The following is a 24,302-nucleotide window of genomic DNA, read 5'->3' on the forward strand; positions in this document are numbered from 1 at the left end:
CGTATTAGTTGATACAACAGCCATCGGTGAATAGTATTATTTTTTTCTTTCCATGACACCTTTTCTTCTTACAGTCCCTTGCTAAAACGAAATAGATTGTGGTGTTTGATGAAATAGAAGAAACTTCACAGTGTGCCCCTCTTCCCCAGTGAGTTTTACGTAAAAAGACTGAAATATGTGCAGGCATGAAAACGTCACCTTGGATACCTTAGTATGTAGAAATTTAATTTTGTCAGAACATTTTACAGCAGTAGACTACTTTATACTACCTGCCTGTTATCAGTCCAGCAGCTGTCACTCTTTCCTCCTCCCTCTACCTTTCTGTTGCCTCTGTGTAGTATAGTAAGCCTAAGGCAGTCATGGAGCTGTCCTCATGGGTGAGAGAGGAGGGAAATTCCTTCCAGCATATGGGGCTACTATTCACAGTATGAGTGGAGGGAGCTACTGGCACTGCTGTTTTCAAATGAAATAGCGCATAAACAATTTTTTTCCCAGATGGTAACATTTCATTTCCCTGCTTGACTGCCGTCTCCCATTTTGCTGATCATTCTGAAATGAAACTGCAATAAGACTTCTTTTTTTTTTTTAAATATATAAGATATTAAAGGTACACGCACATACAAAAAGCATTTAATGTATATCATTCACGTGAATAGGCCTGGAGCCACCAGAATGTGCCAGTGATAAAATACTTTTCTCTTGTACAGAAATGTCGTTTATATGTAATTGAAATCGGATAGCACAATCTTTTGACATGAATCTTGCTTTTTATCCTCAGAGTAAAGTAGAATGTTGTTTGTTCCTAAATGCTACATCACATCCAAAAAACCTAATTTAGGCTCTCATTAGCAAACGTGCTTTTGTGTTCTGTGCTGTCAGCAGCTAATGCATGCCTCATAAATGGCTCCACTGCAAGTGGCAAGTTCTATTATCACCCCACAGCTGTCCAACCATCCATCTATTCATCTTGGTGTATGGGATATGGAGAAATGTTCACAGTAAATGTAGTTTTACATTGCAATAGGGATAAAGAGTAAATGACCTGAAGAAATCAAATTAGATACAATTTTGTATATATAATGGTTTTTAGGTGGAAATGCCTGTTTTTACTTATCTGGTGAATTATCGTGACATAGATGCAAAAATCCTATGTATCCTATATTGGCATAAATTAGTCCTGCTCATGCTACATTACTCTCAACAGAGCTAAAGATGATAATGGGTTTACCTACCTTAGTAGAAACAGTATAGACAAACTTCAGAGGTTGCAAGTCTTAATCATCTCACAGTGTGTGGATTGTCCTATTTTCCAACCTTACAGCTATCTGTCAATCCATCCATTTTCAGCCACTTTCCTCCAGCTCCACTTGAGGGATCCTGAGGTCCACCCAGCTCAGCTAAAATTCATAAGCATGTTCTGGGTATGTCCCCGGGTTTCTTCTTACAGTTGGTTGGGCCTGATATAGCTCCACAGGGAGGCTTCCCAGAAGCATCCTCATTAGATGTTTGAACTGCCTCAACTGGCTCTTTTCAGGAGCAGCACTAGAGCAGCTGGTGTACTTCGAGGTCCCCCCAAATATCCCACTTCTCACTCTCAGACCCCAACCTGCCCCTGCAACTCCTTTTAGCTCTTTGTATCTGTAAATTGAGAACTTTACCTCCAGGCTTAGCTCCATTTTCAACATGACATTCAGTACGATGTCACTTGTCAATTTCACACTACATTGTACCCTCATTCGGGAACAAGGCCCGTAGATACTTAAACTCTTTCACTTGAAGCCGCAGTCCCAACTGGCAAAGGTGGATACTGTCCAAGAGATGCTTCAGACACGACAGCTGACAACATTTAGGGCTTTCAGCATCTGAGGGGGAATCTCCTCCACTGGCATTATGACAATAACTATTTCAGTGACTGTTACTGCCCCTGACCTCTTCTCTTTTTATCTGTTTTGTGATTTATGCCTTAAGGAGTTGATTGACTTGTTACATCACTCTAAACACATTATAGTCACATCTTTGCCACATGTTTCTTGTTTGACATTCTGTGAAATTCAAGTTTGATTTTTAAGTGTAGACTGAGTGTAGTACTGTAGTTGCAGTAATGTAGGTATACACTTTCATGGACATACCCACCCTTCACTGTTAACAACCTAATGTCCATAAAGAGGGAAAATCCAAAAGGTCATTAAGATAAAATTAAATTGTGATTTCTAGGGCTACAGTTCCTTATGTCATGTTATTAAGTTAAGGGCTTTAGGACTTAGTGATAACCATCAATACATTTTTTAGACAGTTTTATCCTTTCAGGGTCGCAGGGGCTGAAGCTTAGTGAAAACCATACACCAACATTATGTGCATACATATAAAGCATATTAAAAGTCTCAACTAAATGTAAAGAAATGTTTTGCAAGTGAAGAAGAGGTCACAAAAACGGTTTTGAATTATTTTACATTTTTAATCAGTATGTAACAGGGCTGAAAGAGGCAAATGTTTCCGTGCTTTACTTCCTCATCAGTTAACATATACTCACCTTCTACTTTGACACTGTTGATTAATGTAAAACTCTTTCTCAGGTCTTCAGAATGTGGCCTGCTCTTTGATCCCAGCAAGTTATTACTTGTGTTTATTTATAAATAATTTGCTTGCTTTCTCTTTCTCTCTCTCTCTCTCTTTGCGCCATTCTCCTTCCTTCACTTGTTCAATCTCTCTCTTTCTCTCCTGCTTTATAACCTCCACTCCTTCTACCTGTCTTTATCAGGGATGGACCCGACCAGGCGTCGCCTCAAATCGGTCAGTTTAGTGGCAACTCCGTACAAGAGGGCGTGTCCACCACTGCCAATCAGATCCTCATCAAATTCCACAGCGACTTCAGCACCAGCGGCTTCTTTGTTTTGCATTATTACGGTAACCTCCCCTTTGATACCAGCTAAGTAAAGACCTTGTCTCGAACTGCTGTAATGACCCTTGAATTCATTCAAATTCATTTGATCTTCACTTCTCCACACTGCTGCGACCATAGTGTAGTAATGAAGATCACAAGAGAAGGGAGGGATACTGGAATGCCTTTAATTTTCCCTCTTTTATGAGTAATTTGGTCTTTCTCATTTTGCTACATAGTATTGCTTCCAGTTGTGTGTAATGATAAATGACGAATGCCTTCTAATGCCTGTTTTCTCATGCATTTTTAAAACGCCCCTTCAAAAATTAAAATGTCCCCCATCTCAGCTAAATTAATGATTGTTTTTTTTTGATGATCATCAACAGTGATAGGTGGCAGTTTATGATCTAATCAAGATTCATCATGGTGGGAAAGTAAAGAATGTGTTGCCGTTGAATAGAAAATGTATACACACACTCTCTCTCTATCTTTCTCTTTGACATGCTTGAGTGCACATATGCACTGTTGCAGATTTTAGTATTTGTTCTTACTCCAACAGCATACCAGCTGAGAACATGTCAGCCACCCCCTCCTGTTGCCAATGCCACTATCCTAACCGATGATGACGAGTTTGAAATAGGTTTGTCTTATTTTATTTTGCTTGTTTATTGACCAGGGACAATGCGTAAGAAAATAGCACCACAGGTTGCTACTAGAGACCAATCTTATTTCTCCAGGTTGGAGGATGGCTCATTTTGATAAAACATAATTTGTAGCTCATTGTAAGTAATTGATCCCAGAAGTTTGAATCTGTAAATATCTTCCTACTTTGCTTACGTTTATAAAACCGAGGGCACGGATTAGGAATCCGTGTGCGCAGTTTATTAACCAAGAGCATGGATTAGTTTTATTTTCTCAGCTGACTCCAGGGGGGGCTCCATAGTTTAAAGTGCTGGTTCTGCAAAGGCTTTTACTAACAGCCCTGTCTCTGGGTGTGGGTGGGTGGGTGCGTGGGGTTTGATGGGCGGATGAATGGATGGATATGTTTTTCATAGTGCCTCCTGACCCGTTTGTATGATTGTGTTTGTGAATGACCTCACAGGGGACATCATTCGGTACTCGTGCCTGCCAGGCTTCACCTTGGTGGGCAGTGAGATTCTGACCTGTCGACTTGGAGAGCGACTACAGATGGATGGACCCCCACCAGTCTGTCAAGGTTGGTTTTCTTCAATGTATGAGTGGGTATGGATATGTTTTCTGTGTGGCTTTATGAATGCTGTATCTTTGCGTGTGCTTACTCTCAATGTGTGTTTTATGTCTGTGTGCACATGCACTCGCATTAATGTGTATGTGTGTCCATGTTCAGTTATGTGTGCCTCTATGTGTGTGCTAGATGCCACTCTGCCAAGGTTGATTGCAGTCAGCAGCACCCACTTTTGATGCATCATTTAACAGACTGCCAGCTGCCCCTTCTAGAAAGCTCCTGGTGGCAAACTGCATCTTTATTCTAAATTGTCAAGACTCAGAGTTGGAATACTACTGACCCACGATCATAGACCTGCACTCCCCTAGAACCAGTACTTGGCTTTGAGGGATCAGTGGGAAACAGATTACAGACCAGCAGGTTTCATCAACATGTTTTTTTGCAATGTAACAAGGTAGACGGAGGCTAGTCATAGCTGTTTACTCCCATAGAAATATGGGAGCTTTTATTTTAATCCCTGCTCAAATGGCCCAATGGCTTTAATTGATAAGATGTAAAATATCTTTGTAGCAATGCTTTTTCAAAAGATGGATTTTCAAAACAGACCAACAAACCAAATGCCCTCAGCCTGCCTGTCGTGCCAATACATCTCTGCCGCAGACAACCGAGCGTTCTGAAATCTCCTATTCCCTGTGGATAGGAATTTTTTGAAGGGCCCTGAAGTTCTTTGTCTAATCTTGAGTTGATGAGCATTTCTGTCTTTTTATTTCTAGAAACTATGAGTAATTGCATTGGACTTGTGATCAAGCCACGACAGATGCTCAACAGACCCAGAGCTTGCATCCATAAGCATCTTAGAATAGGACCAATGATTTGGAACCTATTTGCTCATCCCTGGCTGTTACTATTTGATGTCTGCCTTGACGACTTGGTTTTTACCCTGTAGCATTTTTGCGGCTGACATTGTTTTGCTCTTAGAAGAAAGAATTTGGCTAAATTAATTTTAGTACATAGAAAGACCCGCAAGCAAAACAACACATATAGCAATGATTAAGTTGAGTGACCTGAACGGTGATCCAAGGTATTTAAAGCTACTTACATTCCTATACTTTATTCATAAAGGCTACATGCAGCACTGCCAATGAATAGCTCTATTGTATGCACAAAGGTCAAAGCGACCAAAACGTGAAAACTTGATCAAATTTTCTTTGATGTACAATAGATGGGTGTGAGTGAGTCCTGAAAACAGGTCTTACTTTTACTTGAGCTGCATTGGTCTTTTTTTTAAAATCAATTTATAAAAGCATAAGAGGTATGAAGTCCTGCAGCATTTTATTAGCTTGTTAGACAGTGCAGAGTAAATATACTGCAGATGGAAAACAAAGGAGAGAGAAATGCTTTATAGCATACTTAAAGACCGCATAATACATGTCTGGCATACAGATCATCATATTAAAGGATTTGCTGTGAAAAGTTTTCCAATTCTTTATTTTGTTGTTTGGTTGAAAGTGACAAATTTAGCAGATTAGCAACGATAGGAATAGTTTGGAACAACTTGATCTTTTTTGTATTTGCTAATTGAGGGCAGATATTTAAGCTCTGGTGTCTATGTTGGTCTTGCCAGCTCATCTCCTTCTCATTTGTTACTGTTAAACAGAGCTCTGGCAAGACCAATTAGCTCATATCAACTAAAACTCACATACTGTACTTAAAATAATTTCTTAAAGTCTTTAATTTGAGTGACTACATTAACCTGCAAAATCCAGATGTTATCTGTGATTAATTAGGCGTGTTAATTTTGGCTAGTAAAATCAGGCTTAGAACTAAATGTACTTGCGTAAAAAAAATGAACAGCTGACTCCTAAGTGTCTTTTAGTACAATTGGATGCTGACGAGGACACTTTAAGGCAACTTATGTTACAATTAACTTTCATGAACTGAAAACACGCTGTGAAAGGGTCAAAGTTTTGAAAGGAAAACACAAAACCATGGGTACAAGTTGCTAAGCCTCTATAACAATTGACAGGTAGCGCCCTGAAGCTTTCCCTGCTATTTTGTCTTTTTATTCTAACTGGGAGCAGAATTTACAAACTAAACACCATGCTGTCATCATACTGATTGACTCAAGCTGTACGTGAAACTAGCAGTTGAGTCCATAAATGAGGAAAATGTTTGAGATAATTTGTGATTGTGAAGTAGGGTCATTTTCTCATAGGCCTTGGTTACAGTTTTCAATGCTTTTCAATTTTTTCAATGCGAAACAAATTTTTGCAAACTTTTGTGATCAAATGCACCAGAGTGGAACTCAGCTTTGTCCGCAAATATGTGTCCTTAATGTGTGTCCACACTTGACACTTGTATGCAGATTTTGATCTGATAGAATTTCCATCAGGATATATTTCCGCTCCACAAGTGCATTCCAAATGCAACTTGCCTTCTTCTTTTATTTGTACTTTGTTTATTTCTAATGGTGGCTGGGCAAGTTCAAAACGTGCTTTGTTGAGGAGAGCGCAGCTGAGACATGCGATTAATGCAGCTACCACACTGACCACAGTGCTAAACGATAGCGGGTCTCAGCTGTGCTACAGCCCCGGTTATTCTCCATGTACAAATTTCTTCCTTGTGCTCTTGCTCTGGAGAGGGATACCTGTGTGTAGGGAAGACAATGAAAACCTGAGTTTGATAGATTGTGTGGATTTTGCCTATATGTTGTCCACACGTCACTGAGATCTGAACTCAGTCGGCATGTGGTCTCATATTGAAAAGACATGGGTAAACACAGCCTTATACAAACCCCAATTCCAATGAAGTTGGGATGTTGTGTAAAACATAATGGTCCTGGATGGTCATCTTCCTCTTTGGCCTGGAGGACAGAACATCCATGATTTCAAAATCTCACCAACTGTGTCACAGTTTGGGAATGGCAACTGCTCTGCCTACAACCAAAAAGCACTACAGAGGGTGGTGAAAACTGTCCAACGCATTATCAGCTCCTCACTCCCCTCCATCAATGCCAGCCAAAGCAAGCGATGCTTGCTTAAGGGCGCACAGCATCACAAAGAATGTTCTCACCCCAACCACAGACTGTTCACCCCACCTCCCTGTGGCTGTCACCCTACTGAACTCTAGCTCTGCATCCAACTAAGCCCCCAACTCCCCAATTCAAAATTGGTGAAAATTGGCATTTAACATTAAATATCTTGTCTTTGTAATGTATTAAATTGGATATAGGTTGAAAAGGATTTGCATACCATTGTATATTTACATTTTATACAAAGTCCCACCTTCATTGGAATTGGGGTTTGTAGCTGTTCAAAATATGGAACGGGCCGTTGCTTGGCCTGTGTTATTGCTCCTTGTAGCATTCTCCAGAGCCAACTTATACCCCAAAATTACTTACTGGACGCCAAACCACTTAATATGCTACTACACTCTATAACCTACCTACAGTTGGTGGAGCGGGCGCACATATATTTAGAGGTTTGCTCCTCGACGCAGCGGCCGGGGTTTGACTCTAACTTGTGGCTTTTTGCTACATGTCATTCCCCCTCTCCCCTTTCATGTCTTCATCTGTCCTGTGGAAATAAGGGCCTAATATGCCCAAAAAATAATCTTTAAAATATAAAAAATAAATAAAAAGTGTTCTACCAAATATGATATACACTACCAGTCAAAGGTTTGGGGCCACTTATTTCCATTGCACTCAATTATAGACAGACTACCATCTGAGATCAGTTGCATTGTTTTTTAACTAGGTTAGCAGTTTTCACATTACATGATGTGCTTACATAATTGCAAAAGGGTTCTCCAATGTTTTCTTTGTTTTTTAAACTGATGTCAGAGTAGTAAACAGAATGTGCCTTCGGAACATTAGATGAATGGTTGCTGATAATGGTTAATGTAGATATTGCATCAAAGATCAGCCACCCACTCAGATCAGCTGGTATTCTGTCTATAATGGAATGGAATGGAAATTTGTAAGTGACCCCAAACCTTTGAAAGGTAGTGTATATCTTGATCGAACGGCTCCTTACAATCTGCCTTGAGCATTAAATTGACATAGTTAGTACTATTTTAGTAGTATTTTATGACGTCTTGGTTAGTTTGACAGTTTCATAGATCACCATATCATTGTAGTCATGAATTAATTCCATTTTCTTGTGTTGGCTATATTATGTCCTTGTGCCACCTCTATCATGAAACTAATTGCGCTCCTTGACATCCTGGGGACATGTACAATTTAACTTAATTTGAGTTGACCTGTAATTCACATCCAAGAGATTGCTACAGTAAGCTTGTAAAGGGCCGTTTCCTGTTTGCATCTTGCCGACATGGCAGAAAAAAGAATTCTCCTGTGTTCTTCAATTCTGCTTTTGTTTGCTGTATACCCTTGTGTTAATTGTCATTTTATGCTTATAAGATAACATTGAAATGTCCTTGCATGGTTATGCGATTTCACCCCCAAATACGTCTGGTGTTTCAGATATTTCCCCTAGGCTCTGTTTTCCTAGAAGGAATGGTTATGCAGTAACTTTGATCAAGAATAGAGCCACAACTGAGTTGACTGCTGTGTTTGCTTGGTAAACTATCTGCCACATTGAGGTTGAAAGTCTAACCTTATAAATGTTGTAGTATTGGTTTTCACATTCCCATTGATTTTCGTGTCAGAAAATCTAATGAAAAATAAAGATTTGGATCTAACTTCATCTTCACTATACTTTTGTAAGCCTTGTTGTATGATGTCTCTGCAACAATATGCAGCAGTCATTGTCATAGCATTGTCATTCTATGCGCATGTGCTAAGAAAAAGAACTAATTGGGGGTTTGCAGAAGGAATTACAGAGATACGTCTTGCAATGTTTGTTAAAAATGCCAATTCCAGTTCTTATTAAACACATAATTTTGGCATGCATGCCATTGCAAAATAACTGTACAGTACTATATGTACTTAAGAGTCTTCAAAGAGCAGGGTTTTAGTAGTTACCTGGATGCTTCTGACTAAAGATTCTTTGTTAATGTACTAATTCAATGTTTAAAGATGATTGTATTTACAAGATACAATGAAATTCATTTTTAGAGATTTTTGTTTTATTCATTTATTGTATTTATCTGCCTAAAATTTGAGCTATGTTATTTATAATACTAAAGTATTTGAGCTAGTATTTGACTAGTATAACAGTACCTTGGCTGCTTTGCATTTTTTTACGCTAAGGTAAGGAGGTCTGCATTTGTATAATAGCCAGATCAACATATAAATACATTGTAAGCTTTAGTCTGCTTTCAGGGTATTGTCCTATCTTTATCATGGTCCTCTAAAAATGCATATTATAAAGTAGTAGTATTGAGGTGTCTGGAACTGTTTAAAGCTTCTCATGATTAATTTCTTTAATCCCTGAACCTGAAGTTTGAGGCAAAGCACAACTGTGCTTACTGAATAAAATTGTCTTTGTGGCCAATATTAACCTAATAAACAAGTATTGAGGGCTCAATTATTTCAATAACAAACGCTTGTCTGGAAGATGGTTATATGTATAGTGCGTTAAATCTTATCAAGTGAGTCGATTGTATGTACATCTTAAAGCTGTCTAATATGTCCAGTGTCTAAACGTTTTATGTTGTTAACCCCAATCTAAAAGTAAAAATGTTGTAGAATTGTTTGTAGCAGTTACACATTTCCAATATTTCCTTTAAAAAACATACTTTAACTTAAGTAACATTTTAAAAGAAGGACTTTTACTTGTAACAGTTTAGTTACAGTCTGGTACACTTTAAAGTACTTTTACTTAAGTAGAGGATCTGAATATTTCTTCAACCACTGATTTCCTTTAAGCTGGATATGTGCTGGCTCTATGACAAATATTCCCACTGGCATCAGTAGAAGCAGAGGCGCTGCTGGCGACAGAACTGAGGAAGCAGCCGTGTAGATTGATGTAACCTGACCAACTGAAGACCCATTCTGAACTCCATCATATCACCAGTGAGAGGCATAACTCTCCTACTAAAATGCACGCTATAGGCTTCTTTTTTGTCTCAAATGCAAAATACAGTCTCTCGATTACAAAGAAAAGAACTCTGACTCCTTTTGAAAAAAAAAAAGTGTGGACTTAAGAAAGCAAAGTTTTTTAATAAGGAAACGTTTAAAAAAACTAATATATAATTAAAACTGAAACTGGCTAGAAATTAGACTGACCACTGGTTGACCACTCAATTGCTATTAGGTGGCACGACTCCAAGTTTCTTTTTCCATTGTGTTTTACCCTTGTGGCCAGTAAAACATATACATGTGCATTTTTATCATTTCCACAGACCAAAAGTGTAATGAAATTCTTACAAACTGTCTTGTAATGGTCGTGAAAAATATTAATATTTCATAATAAATTTCTAGCAACACCAAAGCACTTTTCCTCTTCGGTACCTCTATAGGTTGGAAGCGGAATTGTCCATTCCCGCTGTCTCATTGGAACTACAGATCCACTACCCAATCTGACAAACTTGCATTGTGCGGTTGTAGCCGGTAGTGCTGCGAAGCGAATGTAGACGTGCAGTTCCCCCTGTTATGAGTTGTAGAACTACTAAAACTATTTTGGCAACATTATTTTAAGGTACAAAAGAATCTTTGCCGTTGCTTTAATAAATCGATCGAGTTGAGATATATTGCCTCCTGAATGAATATCATACAGTGTTTCCTATAAATATTAAATCCTATGCTTTGTTCTGTATTTATTTTATTTTTCTTTGATTCAAGTATTTTCTCTGTTTGAGATAATGTAATGAGACATTTTCTTGACCTTGGTTCCCACAGAGCCTTTGGTGTATTGTGTAATTTACAAAATGCATTGTTATTTAGAAAATCACTGACTTTGACTTTTTGGAGATCATATCTGCCCGTTAACTTTGAGTCAAAGAATGTTTTAGTTAAAGCGTCTATGGCAATACAGATACTGTACTTACAGTTCGTTCCCTTTTTTTTTTCTATGTTTCCAGTGACCTTTTTATCTAGAACATGACAACCTACAGGAAATTAAGGAAATGCACCCCATCCCCCACCACCACCACCCTACGCGCGCGCGCACACACACACACACACACACACACACACACACACACACACACACACACACACACACACACACACACACACACACACACACACACACACACACACATATTTCCTTACAAAGTTATCTCTTTCACCTACGGAGTATTATTATTTTATAGATTGATATTGGGCCAACCTGTTGACAACAGCATACTCACCAGCTCAGCCCTTAGGCTCAATATCAGTGTGGCTGAAATGTAATTGTTTCAGGACTAGCTATTTTTTCAATGTAATTTCTCCTGTCACAATGAGCATTCATTCCTTCCCTCACCTCTTCTGGCTTTATCTAATTGTGCCTTTTCTCCCCTCTCCTATACATCTTCTTCTCTTCATCTCTTCTGTTTTCTGAAGACTACTTTGCAAATAGGTTTCTATTTCCCTCTTTTACCTCTTTCCTTGGCCAACCTCCCTTCCTCTCTTCTCTCAGTCTCGGTTGTTCTTCCTCTGTTCCTTGGTCTTCCTCTGGCACTGCCTTGCCCTTATACGGTTTTTATTCTTCCAGTCCAATGTCCAGCCCATGAGGTGCGTTTTGACTCAACGGGGGTGATCTTGAGTCCAGGCTACCCTGATAACTACCCCAATCTCCAGATGTGCTCCTGGCTGATCAACGTGGAGAAGGGTTACAACATGAGTCTGCACTTTGAACTCTTCCAGACAGAGAAGGAGTTTGACATCTTGGAAATATTTGATGGTGGGTTCTGCTTGAAGTTTGGTTTGGCTTTGTGTTACTTACTACTAATGTTACTAAACTGAAATAAATGTTTTTGTTTTATGCTATGACATTAAGTGTATCCCAGTAAAACATTAATACTTTGTCCTCTACTGTATAGTTGATTAATGATTAATCATTATGTTACGGAATATTTGGTCTTGTGTTCTCACTACCATACCTGTAAATAATGCTATTTATTACAAAAAATGTAAGATGCATGTTCCCGTCTGTCTACGTTAATACTTGTTTTTGACATGGATCTTTTTCTGGGAAAACATTTGTCCATCTATCTGTGTTCAGGTCCCAACATCTACAGCCAGAGCCTGGCATCACTCAGTGGAGACATTGAAACACCCTTCAGCATGACCACCACGGGCCACCAGCTGCTGCTGCGCTGGTCCTCTGATCATGGCACCAACCGACGGGGCTTCCACATCAGATACGTGGGTGAGTATCAAAGTATGTATCCAACTTATAATCATATTCTCTTTTTTATAAGTGCTATAAGAATATATTTTGTCTCTAAATTACAGAAAAGTGATACAAGTCATGGGTTTACAACTCTGGCATTTATGTTGTAGGCACCGTGAAGAGACACTTCAATTGAATGAGTGATAATGCATCAGAGAGGCTAAAATTCATTGAATTCCTTGTGCTGCAGCTACTGCATATTACTGTGGACACAATGTGACCCCATGATTTTTATCACAGTGTGCTCTGATTGCTTCAGGGTATTATTTTTTGATTTTTTGAATATCCTTTAATTTACAAAATTACTTTAATTAATTTTTACAGAATGATTATGGCTCACAATAGTAGATGTTTTCAAACGCAAAAACCATGAGGCAGGAGGAAAGTTGCTGTAAGGCTTCCATGTTGTTTTGCACTCCTTAATTTAAAAAGATTTTAAATTCTTAATTTTCTTTAATAAAGCAAGTGGGGGTAAGCCGGAGCAGTATAGGAATCTTCTTCCATTTGAAATCCATCAATAGTAATGAAAAAAGCACAAGACATTTCTTTTTCATGTTAGTGTCTCCATTATATTTAATACACAAGAGTGATACTGTGAAAGCAAGCTGGGGTGATGAATTTTGTAAAGAAAACTCCTTGACTTGATTGACTTGAACAGGCAACTGACTTAAATCCCACTGTGTGTCTTTTCATCTTAAATCTGTTATCTCCCAGTCAGGCTGATTTGAAGGAATGTTTGACAGTGTTTCTGAAGCACACAGCCCTCCTTTTTGTTTCTGTCCCATTGGCTATTTGGTGCTCATATTCTGGAAACCAAATTTACCCTTTTTGTGTTCTATGGGCTGTAAGATGAGGGAAAGGAAGGCTATGAAATAAATAACTGGAGGATGCACCAGAAATGCATGTATTAATTCAATTTGAATGTGTGCGTGCCCATAGGCAAGAGAGGAATAGTAATAATGTGATTTTGAGGACTTCCTTTGCTGTGTGGCACAGCCTGAGTGCTAAATTGATGTGACACTCCTCAGGCATTTTCCCTCATTATCTTTCTGCATTTAAAATGGAGCCTTGCTGTGACTAAAATGTTCACCTGAGTTTTTCTCTAACAGAGCTTTGTTAGTGCCTTTCATCCGTTTCTCTTTTCTCTGCTTCATTGCTCTTTTTCCCTGTTAACATCTGCGTCTCTTTATTGCCTTTTTTTACTTCATTCTCACCTTCTTTCCTGTTTCTCTCCCTTGCCGTTCATGTCACTCCTTTCCCCTGTTCCTTTATTGCTCCATCTATTGTAGCGATGTACTGCAGTACCCCAGACTCCCCACAACACGGCTTTGTAGTGAGCCAGACTGGGGGTCATCTAAACAGCATGGTGCGCTGGGCCTGCGACAGGGGGTACAAGCTGATCGGAAAGGGCACCGCTGTGTGCAAGAAGACCACCTATGGCTACTTTGCCTGGGACGCACCAGTTCCTGCATGTCAAGGTGAGCACATCAACCCTGGTAGCCCTTTATTTCTAACTTCAGCCTGCCTCTTTGCCTGTTCTTGTGGTCACTGTGTCTGCACCCCTATGCTCAACAGACAGACGGGCAGGTGCTTAGGGCACGGGATTGTGTCCCAAGCCCTATTACTGTGTTACCAGCTGAAATGAATCCAGCCTGATTGAGAGCCAGTAGCCTGTCAGGTGGAAAGGAAACAATATTCAATCCTCCCTTCTTCTGTCAATTTCCACTTCTTCAAATGACTTTGGCTAACATGCAATTAGCATGCAGTGTCTGCTGCTCTTGGGTCTTAAACAACTAATTGGGTTGTTTGATGCACACATATGAAATGTGTGCATTTACGTGCGCAGGATTGCATGGACATGCACTAGCACATACTCTCACACACACAGCAAACGGCAACAGATGGTATGCTCAATTGCATTTTATCATGATACAGTGGAATAAAAATGTGTATGTCATGTACTTTAAAATGATTTAAAAACACTTCACACCTGTGATTAATTCTGTCAGTTTGGTAATTGCAGATAGCTTTTCCAAAGAACATAAACCCAACTGGCAAAAAATGAACTAATATATTCATGCAGATGCCATCCATCTGCTGTCTGTTAGATAGGGGAGATTTCATTACAGTATGTTCAATCTGTCATTCTTTTCAATCCATATTCAATATGTTGAGAATGTACAGTATATTCATCCATCAGTTTTGCTCATGAATTTCAGGGAAAGTGCAGTGAACTTAAATATCGTTACAGGCCCACTGACCTTCTAGGCTAAATACTTCACCATTCTAAAGTTGAAACTTTCCACCTGCAGTGTAGAAATGCATTTAGTGCTTGTGATTAACAGCTGTTAGATTGTGATTTAGGAGTAATCACAAATTAATGTTGATTGATTCTCTCATGGGGTGGTGAGGGGCAAAATAATGGTTTCAGGCCACGTTGGCAGATTCCTACCTTTGATGTTTTAAAGTGTGCAGCTACCATTGCTGCTCCATTTTTATCATATGTGTGTTTGCATAACCATTCCCTTTTAGTCTGGCCCTGCAGATGTTGGTTTCCCCGCTTGACTCACTCTGACTTGGCTCTGATGATAAACACCTTGAAACCTACTAGCTTGAGCTTTCTGTCTGGTTAAAGCTCTGAGGCCAGAGTAACCCATATTTGCTCTGTGTAGGGGCAAAGACACAATTCTGCTTTTTCTATGTGTGAAGGCTTCATGGGAGTTACTGTTGAAACAAAACAAAAATAATAGAAATTCTGATGAAGTTGGAACATTGTGTAAAACATAAAAAAAATGATGACAATGATTTGACAATCCTTCCCATCCTATATTTTATAGAAGACACTACAAAGACAATATATTTACTGTTCAAAGTGATAAACTTCTTAGTTGTTTTGCAAATATTCACAAATTTTGAATTTGATGCCTGCAACCCATTTCATTAAAAACTGGGACAGGGGCAACAAAAGATATTTTATAATAAAACAATAACTTGAGGAATGCTCAAAAAAACCTGTTTGGAACTTTACTAGGGCTGTAACGATACACCAAACCAGGGATTAGGTTCGTATCCCAATTGTTTGACAATTTGTTAGAAAACTCGATTTTTTTTTTTTTAGGGGGTGAAGAGTTATACTCAGTGAAAGTAATACAAGTTTCTTTCTGCCACCTGCCATTGTTCTGTCATTGATTACATCTTCCATCCACTTTGCAACACAGTTATACAACATAGACCTTATTTATTGCTATTGATTGATTTAAATGTCTATTGATCAACACTCTTTTGTACCTTAAAATAACGTTTCCAAAATAGTTTCGGTGGTTCCTTAACCCCCGTTGGAATGAGACATAAGAATAATGGTAATGGTAACATGTAAATGTAAATGTAAATGTGCTGTATTTATATAGCACATAGCTGTATTTATATAGCTGTATTTATATCAAACCACCAACCTTCCGATTGGCAGGCAACCGCTCTACCACTGAGCCACAGCCGCCCCTGTGTAACAGTAATGAACAATTCCGCTTCCAACCTTTGGTGCCTACTGTAGAGTTGTAGGTTGACAAGCAAGAAACTAATGCTAATGCTTGGTCTATAACGTTAGCTAATTCTTGGTGGGTAACATAAGATTATCTGTCCCTCCAGGATTTTGCGATGTCACAATCGCGCCAATTCACGCAGATTCAACCAATCACCGTGACTTTGATGCAACTTGCAATTTTGACCAATCACCGCAACCTTTTTGCCCATTCGACCAATAACTGGAGTTTTACACAACTTAAGACCAATCCAAGCAGTCCCCCGTGCCTGACCTTTTATCAGTATGTGACTCTGAGAGCCAAGCTGGAGTTAGAACGTGTTGATGTCACACGTACGTGGCCATATTCATTTCCTTGTTTTACGAGATGTGTGTGACTCAAACATCTCACATTTAACATCAAAATGTACAGCAAAAGACCGTGCAAACCATTTCAGACCGTCCTGCCAGCGGGACCCCCATGACTGACGCGTGCACACGTGCGCGCATGCACACGTGCGCGCGTGCGCACGCACACACACACACACACACGGTGAATGCAGGGGAAAACGGAGATGAGACGTACAGGATGACCTAAATTGAGGTTAGCTACGCTCGTTATTGGAAGTGCAAAGATCATTTAAAGTCCAATAAGTAGCCTACTTCAGCAAACTGTATGAATGTGTGTCCCAGCCCGGGATAGGAAATTAACTAATGTAAAGATCAACAAGCTACTGCCATACATGTTCATAAACTATATATTTTTTTATTGAAGTGTTTTGTAAGCTGAAATTTGTTGCTGGAAATTCAATTTGCTTGCGGGAGACATCCTTTATTGATCAATAAAGACTCTCTATGTCATTTTATTTTACCAACATTTGCGGCATCCCGGTCCTTTAGGGGTGTTCAAAGTCAGTGTTGTGCAGTAAAGCTGTAATCAACCAAAGAAAATCTTGGTGGACTAAAGTCATGAAATTTCGACAAAAAATTGGGGGGGGTGCGAAGGGGCGGAAAAAACAACAACTTTAGATTAATTAACTGTACTGTCCCGAAGTACTTGTCCTTGTAGGCTTTTTGCAGTATATTAAATCGTTTTTGACCTAATTATTTTGCACTGAAATGCCACTCATCTCTGCTCTGACAGCACTGCATCAGCAACAATTCCTTCCGTGATATTATTTTTGCGTTTGCATGGTAGAGGCTTAACATCCAGCGGGGTCAGGGGGGGTCTAGGGAACGCTACCGTCGTTGCGGGTGGGTGCGCCGGTAGTATAAAACGATTATTAGAATATGAAATATTCCAATCTGATATGTTTAAATAGCCTACTTCAAACAGACAGGGCAACCTAACGCAGACAGGTTAGCTTACCTTTTTTAGGTGATATGCCATGTTTGAAGTAGAGCTGCGATATGCAAACTGTTGCTTGCAAACTTTGCATTCAACTTTTTTCCGTTAATTATTTTTGTAAAATGCTGCCACACTAGCGATGTCTTTGACATGGTTAAGGAGGACTGACTGTAAATGATACACTCACAATTAAATAAATATTCAGCAAACCACTAAAACAAGGCTTTCTAGTTCTTTCTTCAATTTGTCCCCAGTGCGTTGCACTCACAACACTGGTGGAAGTACATATGCATGTGTATTTAACACTTAAGTGAATATGTGCCTACCTACAATGCCTGTTTACTACACATTCTGTAAATCTCTCTAGCCAGTGTCTTGTATTGCAAATGAACGTGTGTCGACAACTGTCCTTTTGCCACCTGCAGCTGTGTCATGCGGTGTGCCCAGCGCGCCAGTGAACGGAGGTGTGCTTGCTGCTGATTACTCGGTCGGCACAAGGGTGACCTACTTCTGCAACAGTGGCTACCGACTCTCCTCTAAAGAGCTGACGACCACAGTCTGCCAGCCAGACGGCACCTGGAGCAACCACAACAAGATACCCAGATGCATCGGTGAGTAGAGGGTGTTCAGGTAAGAGGCTGGGGAATGTAGGTGAGGAGGGTGAGTGATTTAGAGGGACGGGGCAACTGCAAGAACCCATCGCACTGTTGAGCAGTGGGGAGGAGATGATGATAGGATAGTTACTGAGAAGACAGCTCTGTTGGAGATAGAAAAAGTCAGTTTGAAAAATCCTCCGGAGAAGTTGTGGACTATCAAACAGTTAACAAAACACTGTACTGTAATCGAAGATGTCATGAAAATTGGACTGCAGTCCCAATAGAACCACGCTTTGTGGTTTCATCACAGAAACACTAACTTGTTGGCTACTTATGATAAGACGGATGGATAAAAGGGACAATAATCGTTGAGAGGAAATCTGTAGCTCGCGCTGGGGTGAGTGTTTACATACCAGTGCAACCTGAAGTTTGAAAGTCAGTGTAACAAGTGATTGACAACCTTGTTTACTATTGAGACCAATGTTTATTCCCTGCTGTATATGTCTCTCACTGCTAAAAGGGAAACTGAGTTTGTTTTGAAACTCATTTGGTTTTTAGAGAGTGCCGATTCATAAACATCTTTGTTGTGGAAGAACATTTGTATACAGTAAATGCAGAGAAGTTGCTATTTACATTTTATATTATACTGATTAGGATTTCTGTGTGCAGCAATTTGCATTTCTTCTACACTGCTGGGTTATCACATATGTTTATGCGTTTTGACTAAGCTGTGTGTGTACAAGGGATATGTGAATTGAAACAGAAGTCAGTCCTTTTGTATAATCCAAAACTAGCAATGCCTGCAATCAAAAACTGAACCCCCTTTTCTTTTTTTGGCACAGTCATTATGTGTCCTAGTCTCAGCTCCTTCTCTCTGGACCATGGGAAATGGAGGATTGTCAACGGTTCGCACTATGAGTATGGAACTAAAATAATCTTTACCTGCAACCCTGGATTCTACCGCGTTGGCCCCACCCACATCCAGTGCCTGGCCAACGGTGTGTGGAGCTGGAGAAACGAGAGGCCACGTTGTAGAAGTAGGTGACTTCTGCCGCAGCAACACACAAAATGTCACACAATACTTATAGATCACACAGTGGATTCACACGTCACATGCAATGAAAGAACCATGTCCTGCCTCGCCTTAGGAACCCTAAATTCATAGATCGTAACCTTACATGACCTAAAGAGTGAATACCTTTTTCAGAGTTCTATTAGTCAGCAGCTCGACGATGCACATTTGTATTCTTTAGCTATTACTGTCTCAGCCTAGGGTAGATATTGTTTATTGATGCAGTGGGAAATAAAAGCTTTGTATGCTGCCATGGGAACTACTTTTTGAGGAGCATCAGAGCTGAATAGCCTGTGTGATGGCAAAGGGGAATGCCAGCCAGCATAATGAAAGATGTTGGTACAAAGGCAAACACCATCATTATCCTGCCCATGAAATAGTACAGGTCACTCTTTTATCACATTAAGGTCAGTAAGATGGGTGTAAATGACTGTGCTCTCCCATTGACTCTGAAAATGTATTCCAACTTCCATCTCTTCTTTCTCTCTTGTTCTCTCTTGCTTACTCTCCTGGTGTCATGTGCTGTCATTCTGGACCCTCTCTGTCTCCTTCCTCTCTTTTACTATCTTATTCATCTTTTTGCAGTCATCTCCTGTGGGGTTCTGACCACTCCTCCAAATGGGAAGAAAATTGGGACCCAAACTACCTTCGGAGCCTCAGCCCTTTTTAGCTGTAACCTTGGCTATGTTTTAACTGGATCTACAGTAAGAGAGTGTCTCCTGTCTGGCCTATGGAGTGGGATGGAGACTCACTGCCTGGGTAAGCAGAGTCTAAATGTTTTCTTTAACTTAAACTTATAAAAGACAGCCTTGACCTACGTCAGACACTGCTGGCAATCTGTTGAGACATAAGCTTTTTTGAGTTAGGCCACCATGCCCAGAATAGAACCAGATGAGTAGCAGAGGTTGGCTACAATTGGTTCTGTTGCCAAGTGTGTATCTCCAATTACTAAACATTTATAAAGATGTACAGTTTTTGGTTGTTTTGTTCGGACATCACACTGGTACTCAACGCTGTCAATTCATATTTTGCTTTGGGCTGGCACTGGTTATACTTTTTCAGACAGTGTAGCGATCATAAGTTAACAATTGGTGTGCAAATGTGCAATCACTTTTGGCAACTCCCTCTGCTTGATTAGAGCATGCTGCTGTACAGTAAATCCTCCGAGTCAGTGTGATTTGGTGTTCTAAAATGTTAAATGTGAGAGCTACAGAGCCATAGCTGACTTCAAACCATGATACACTCACCAATCTATTTCAGCACAGTTTGAGCTGTTAAGATCTATAAACAAGAAAATATGCTACTGCATAGCTTTCCACAGCTAATCTCAGCTCTGTTCTGTGGAAGAAAACGAGACATACATAATTAGTTGAGCCGCATTCAAATCCACGCAGCCACAGACTGTGACGGTTTCCCTGGCAGATGCAGCAGTGCGTTTATCAACCCTGTGGAACCAGCACTCGCACTGAAGTTCGCTGAAGTTGGTTGACTTCATTAAAAGAAGGGCGCCACTCTCTTGTTTAGTAATATGACTGTCAGGGTTAACATAGTCAGGGACCTCTTGGTATAGTTGCCTACTTCAGCACTATCTTCGTAGAATCTGTCTGCTCTCAACTAGAGTGGAGCTCAGCTGAGTTTCTGGGTGCATGAGTAAATTAGGGAAATACGACTCACAGTCAGTGGCAATTTCCCAGGTTTTAAGTGGCAGTGGAAATCTCTGCAAGATTCCTCCTCTCTGAAATTGTAATGTAGCTAAAAGTAACATGATTATGTGTGTGAGCGTATTGCACAGGTTTTGAGGGCTTTAGCATGCGTGTCTGTCTCCTGTAGATGAGAAAAGCCGAGTTATCACCATAAAAGAAGCTGAAGTAAATATGAATTTAGAAATAATAATTCAGGGAAATTAGCTGAAAAATGCTTTCCAAATCCAATATGTTTCATGAATACACTAACTAATTTTGTTTGCAAGCAGTATAATTCCAAGACCTTTTAAATCACCAGTTTCCTCATTTCATTTCATAATACAGTTGTCAAAATGCAAAGTTATTCAATGTGATAACACAATTAAAATTGTGTTTCTTCCCTGCAACTATCGTCTATTATTACAATGGACACCACTGCAAGCTATTAATCTGAAAAACTTGAAAGCTGAATTTAAGTGTTGCATCACGGGTGATTGGTTGTGATAATTCATTCTGGCTTGTAATGCAAAGTGCATTACTATACACTACAAACATTACAGGGTGTGTGCTGTTTTTGGCAGGGTCTCTGCTACTAAGAAATTCAGTCTTGTTGAGAAAGAGAGATAAACATTAAGAAAAAGGAAAACATGTTTACAATACTGAATGTTTTTCCCACAGCCGGTCACTGTGGTGTTCCAGAGCAGATCGTAAATGGGCAGGTGATTGGGGAAAACTTTGGTTATAGAGACACAGTGGTTTACCAGTGCAACCCCGGATTCAGGCTCCTTGGCTCCTCCGTACGGATCTGCCAGCAGGACCACAACTGGTCTGGACAGCTACCAATTTGTATCTGTAAGTACTCTAACACCAATTCTGACTGCCTGATTGACTGAAAGAGAGATTACAGGTGTTTTTGTGTTTGTGTGTGTGTGTGTGTGTTGGTGTTTTTGTGTGTGTGTGTGTGTGTGTTATATCTGAGTTTCTCACAATAGGCACCACTGTTCAGATGGAAAAGAGCTGATGGAAACTGTTGTGCTTCTTATTCTCAAATTTTAATTACATAATGTTTTATGGAAGACTTTACTATGTAAATTTGTATTCACAACGAAGAAAGGGTTAATCAATAAATGTGATGACTTGATTGCATTGTTAAAATAAATCAATGAATTCAAATGTTTTAAGCCCTCTTAAAAATTGCAGTCACCGTTAAAAGCTTAATATCCAAAGCTTCCTGCTCATTTAGTTTTAAAGTGCTGAAGTCAATAGCTGATACATATCCTCATAATGTGATAATCAATCTCCTTGTCACTTATTGAGACAATGTAAAATATGCTGTTTTACCTTTCCCAATCGAGATTATGTCTTGATTCCTAATTACCCCAATGCCTGGTGAGGTTAATTATATGATAATGAGGATTCTATGATTGGTGACACTGTACGTCACTCATATCGATCATGGTTATTGCATTTTTGTCTCTCCCTTATTCTCTCTTTTCCACACACTATCTTTCTCCCCCTCCTCCCCTTTACCTTCCCTTTGCTGTCTTTCATTATTCATCCTTCTCTCTTCCTCTTCCTCTCTCATACACATCTCAGCTGTCACATGTGGCCATCCAGGTAGCCCTATATACGGCCGCACCACAGGTGATGGCTTCAACTACAATGATGGTGTGCGTTTCTCCTGCAACAAAGGCTACACACTGGAAGGACCCTCCACAGCTCAGTGCCAAGCGAGCCGCCAGTGGAGCCAGCAACCACCAACATGCAGAGGTAAGGTCCAGCTACAGAGCTCCTGCAGAATGGATAAATGATTTGCAGCTGGACTGACGTAAAGTATCAGAAGGATGCAGATACATCTTGACAGTTTAACTAAAAAGATGCTTGTCTCTGCCAGCAAAGGCTTTAACCACTGCCATTGCCTCAGGATGCAAGAGAGGAACGGGAATAAAAAGTGAGAATTATGACAAGAATTTTGGGAATCAAATGCATCTCATTAACCATCTGCAATGATCCGTTTCTGAACATAGTACCTCTTAACTTACCTCTACAACTAAAGGTGTTCTATTTCATCCCTGCTGACCGCCAGAGGCGTTGCTTAAAGCACCAAATATTCCCTTTACGCATTTGCAATTTGAGTAAGTTTACCAGTATTGTCACTTGTGACCCTTGGATCACCCGGGCGAGACTATCTTCTGGTGTCATCATGGGATGTGTTCCTTTTTTTCTTCTAGCGTGCAGTTGCATTAACTTAACATTAGCTAAAGCCTTCTCCACGTTGCTGTCGCTGGAGGTCTTGGTACCTTGTTGGTCGGAGCAGAGACAAATGGTTCATCCTCCATGGGCCACGACGGCTCACTGGTATGATGTTCTTTTACTGTCTGGGGGAAAGGTCTGTGATTTACGTTGTGCAACCCTCGTCGGTGTAGTGGCATTTTTCGCTTCCCACTTCCGGTATTAGGTTGTATTTTTTCATTACTTTGCTTTGATAAGTTAGTAGCTTTGGTTTGCTAAAGCTAACTTTTTACGGAAGTTTGTAAAGCTTGACGGTGAATGGAGCGTTTAACTTCCCACTCACAGCATAAGTTGTTATCTTTACATGAATTTTGTGGTTGTTTTTCTCCTAAGCTATCGTTTTTTCCAGCTGTTTAGCAACCATTGACAGTGACATCTACGCCCCCCTATTCTGGTATTTACTGGTTAGATTTAGTTTTTACATAAGTCAGTTATTTGTCACTTACACGGCGTTTGCGCCCTCTTCCCTCAGCTCACGGTGCTGAGTCATAGTTTAGTTAGCAGCAGGCTGACTAACTGTTCTTGTCTTGCCAATGCTAGGCCACACCCCCTTCCCTCAGCTTACAGTTCTAAAGATCTAGTATAGTTGGCGATTATATTCATTGGTGCCATATTGACATCTGGCCACTCAAACCTCTGCTGTACAGGCAGTCGTTTTGCACCCTCTCCCTTCAGCCATATTTATACAGTGTCCTTATGGATGATCCACACTTCTGTGCGGGCTCTGGGGCTCCTCTTCTGGCAGACGATGACCATGACCTCTGCCCAAGGTGCCTCTGGCCCGATCATCTGAGGGTGGGGCTTTCTGATGTTCCTGATTGTTTTGAACTGCAGCTACATGCCTTCATCAGACCTGTTGCTGCCAGCCCAACCTAGGCGTTTAAAATGTCAGACTGAGGCTTCTGTTGCAGCTCCCCCCTCCAGGAAGAAGATGAAATCTGGTAAGAAACTCTCTTCAGAAGTGGCCTATTTGCCGAGCTGGCCGACATGAGGTCTCTTCTCAAAGTTTGCCACGCTGATGCTCCTTTGGAAGTGGAAGAGGTGCTTACTCCACCTATGCCCATGCTGGTCCCAGAGGACATTGTTCTCTCTGTGGCAGCATCGGCCTCTCCTTTCTATAATTGTGATGATGGGGATTGAGCCTGTAAACTTTACAACCAAGGCAGGCTTCCATTCCTCTGGCCAGAGCACACTGAGTGAGGCGGGGGATACCTCCATGCAGGCCATCATGCACATGTCTCTGGATTGCTTGCAGCTAGACATTCTACAGCAGGCCAAATCCACCCCATAGAGCTCCTTCTTCAGGTACAGGTGGACCCCTACTGCCTTTGCTCTGCCCCTCTTGGAGGAATACTTCAGGGAGCTGCATGGAGATGCAATGCTGTTGGAGAGCTACTGCTACAGCAGCCATGCACGATGCGGCAAGAGTTT

General features: G+C 40.4%; 1 protein-coding gene across 3 annotated transcripts in view; it reads left to right on the plus strand.

Annotated features, from left to right (window-relative positions):
* LOC117946024 (CUB and sushi domain-containing protein 3-like) overlaps positions 1–24,302 on the plus strand; it is a 219,942-nt gene that overhangs the window by 145,476 nt on the left and 50,164 nt on the right. For 2 of the 3 annotated variants that reach the window (XM_034873814.1, XM_034873812.1), the window contains exons 44-54: positions 2,759–2,904; positions 3,438–3,518; positions 3,981–4,094; positions 11,684–11,872; positions 12,194–12,352; positions 13,654–13,842; positions 17,655–17,840; positions 18,668–18,862; positions 19,483–19,656; positions 21,258–21,431; positions 22,176–22,349. In XM_034873814.1, coding sequence (XP_034729705.1) covers positions 2,759–2,904; positions 3,438–3,518; positions 3,981–4,094; positions 11,684–11,872; positions 12,194–12,352; positions 13,654–13,842; positions 17,655–17,840; positions 18,668–18,862; positions 19,483–19,656; positions 21,258–21,431; positions 22,176–22,349 — 1,781 coding nt within the window. The remainder of the gene's footprint in view (positions 1–2,758; positions 2,905–3,437; positions 3,519–3,980; positions 4,095–11,683; positions 11,873–12,193; positions 12,353–13,653; positions 13,843–17,654; positions 17,841–18,667; positions 18,863–19,482; positions 19,657–21,257; positions 21,432–22,175; positions 22,350–24,302) is intronic. The other variant, XM_034873813.1, reaches the window with a different exon arrangement.

This window comes from Etheostoma cragini, chromosome 6, assembly GCF_013103735.1.
Source record: "Etheostoma cragini isolate CJK2018 chromosome 6, CSU_Ecrag_1.0, whole genome shotgun sequence".
NCBI classification, from domain to species: Eukaryota; Metazoa; Chordata; class Actinopteri; order Perciformes; family Percidae; genus Etheostoma; species Etheostoma cragini.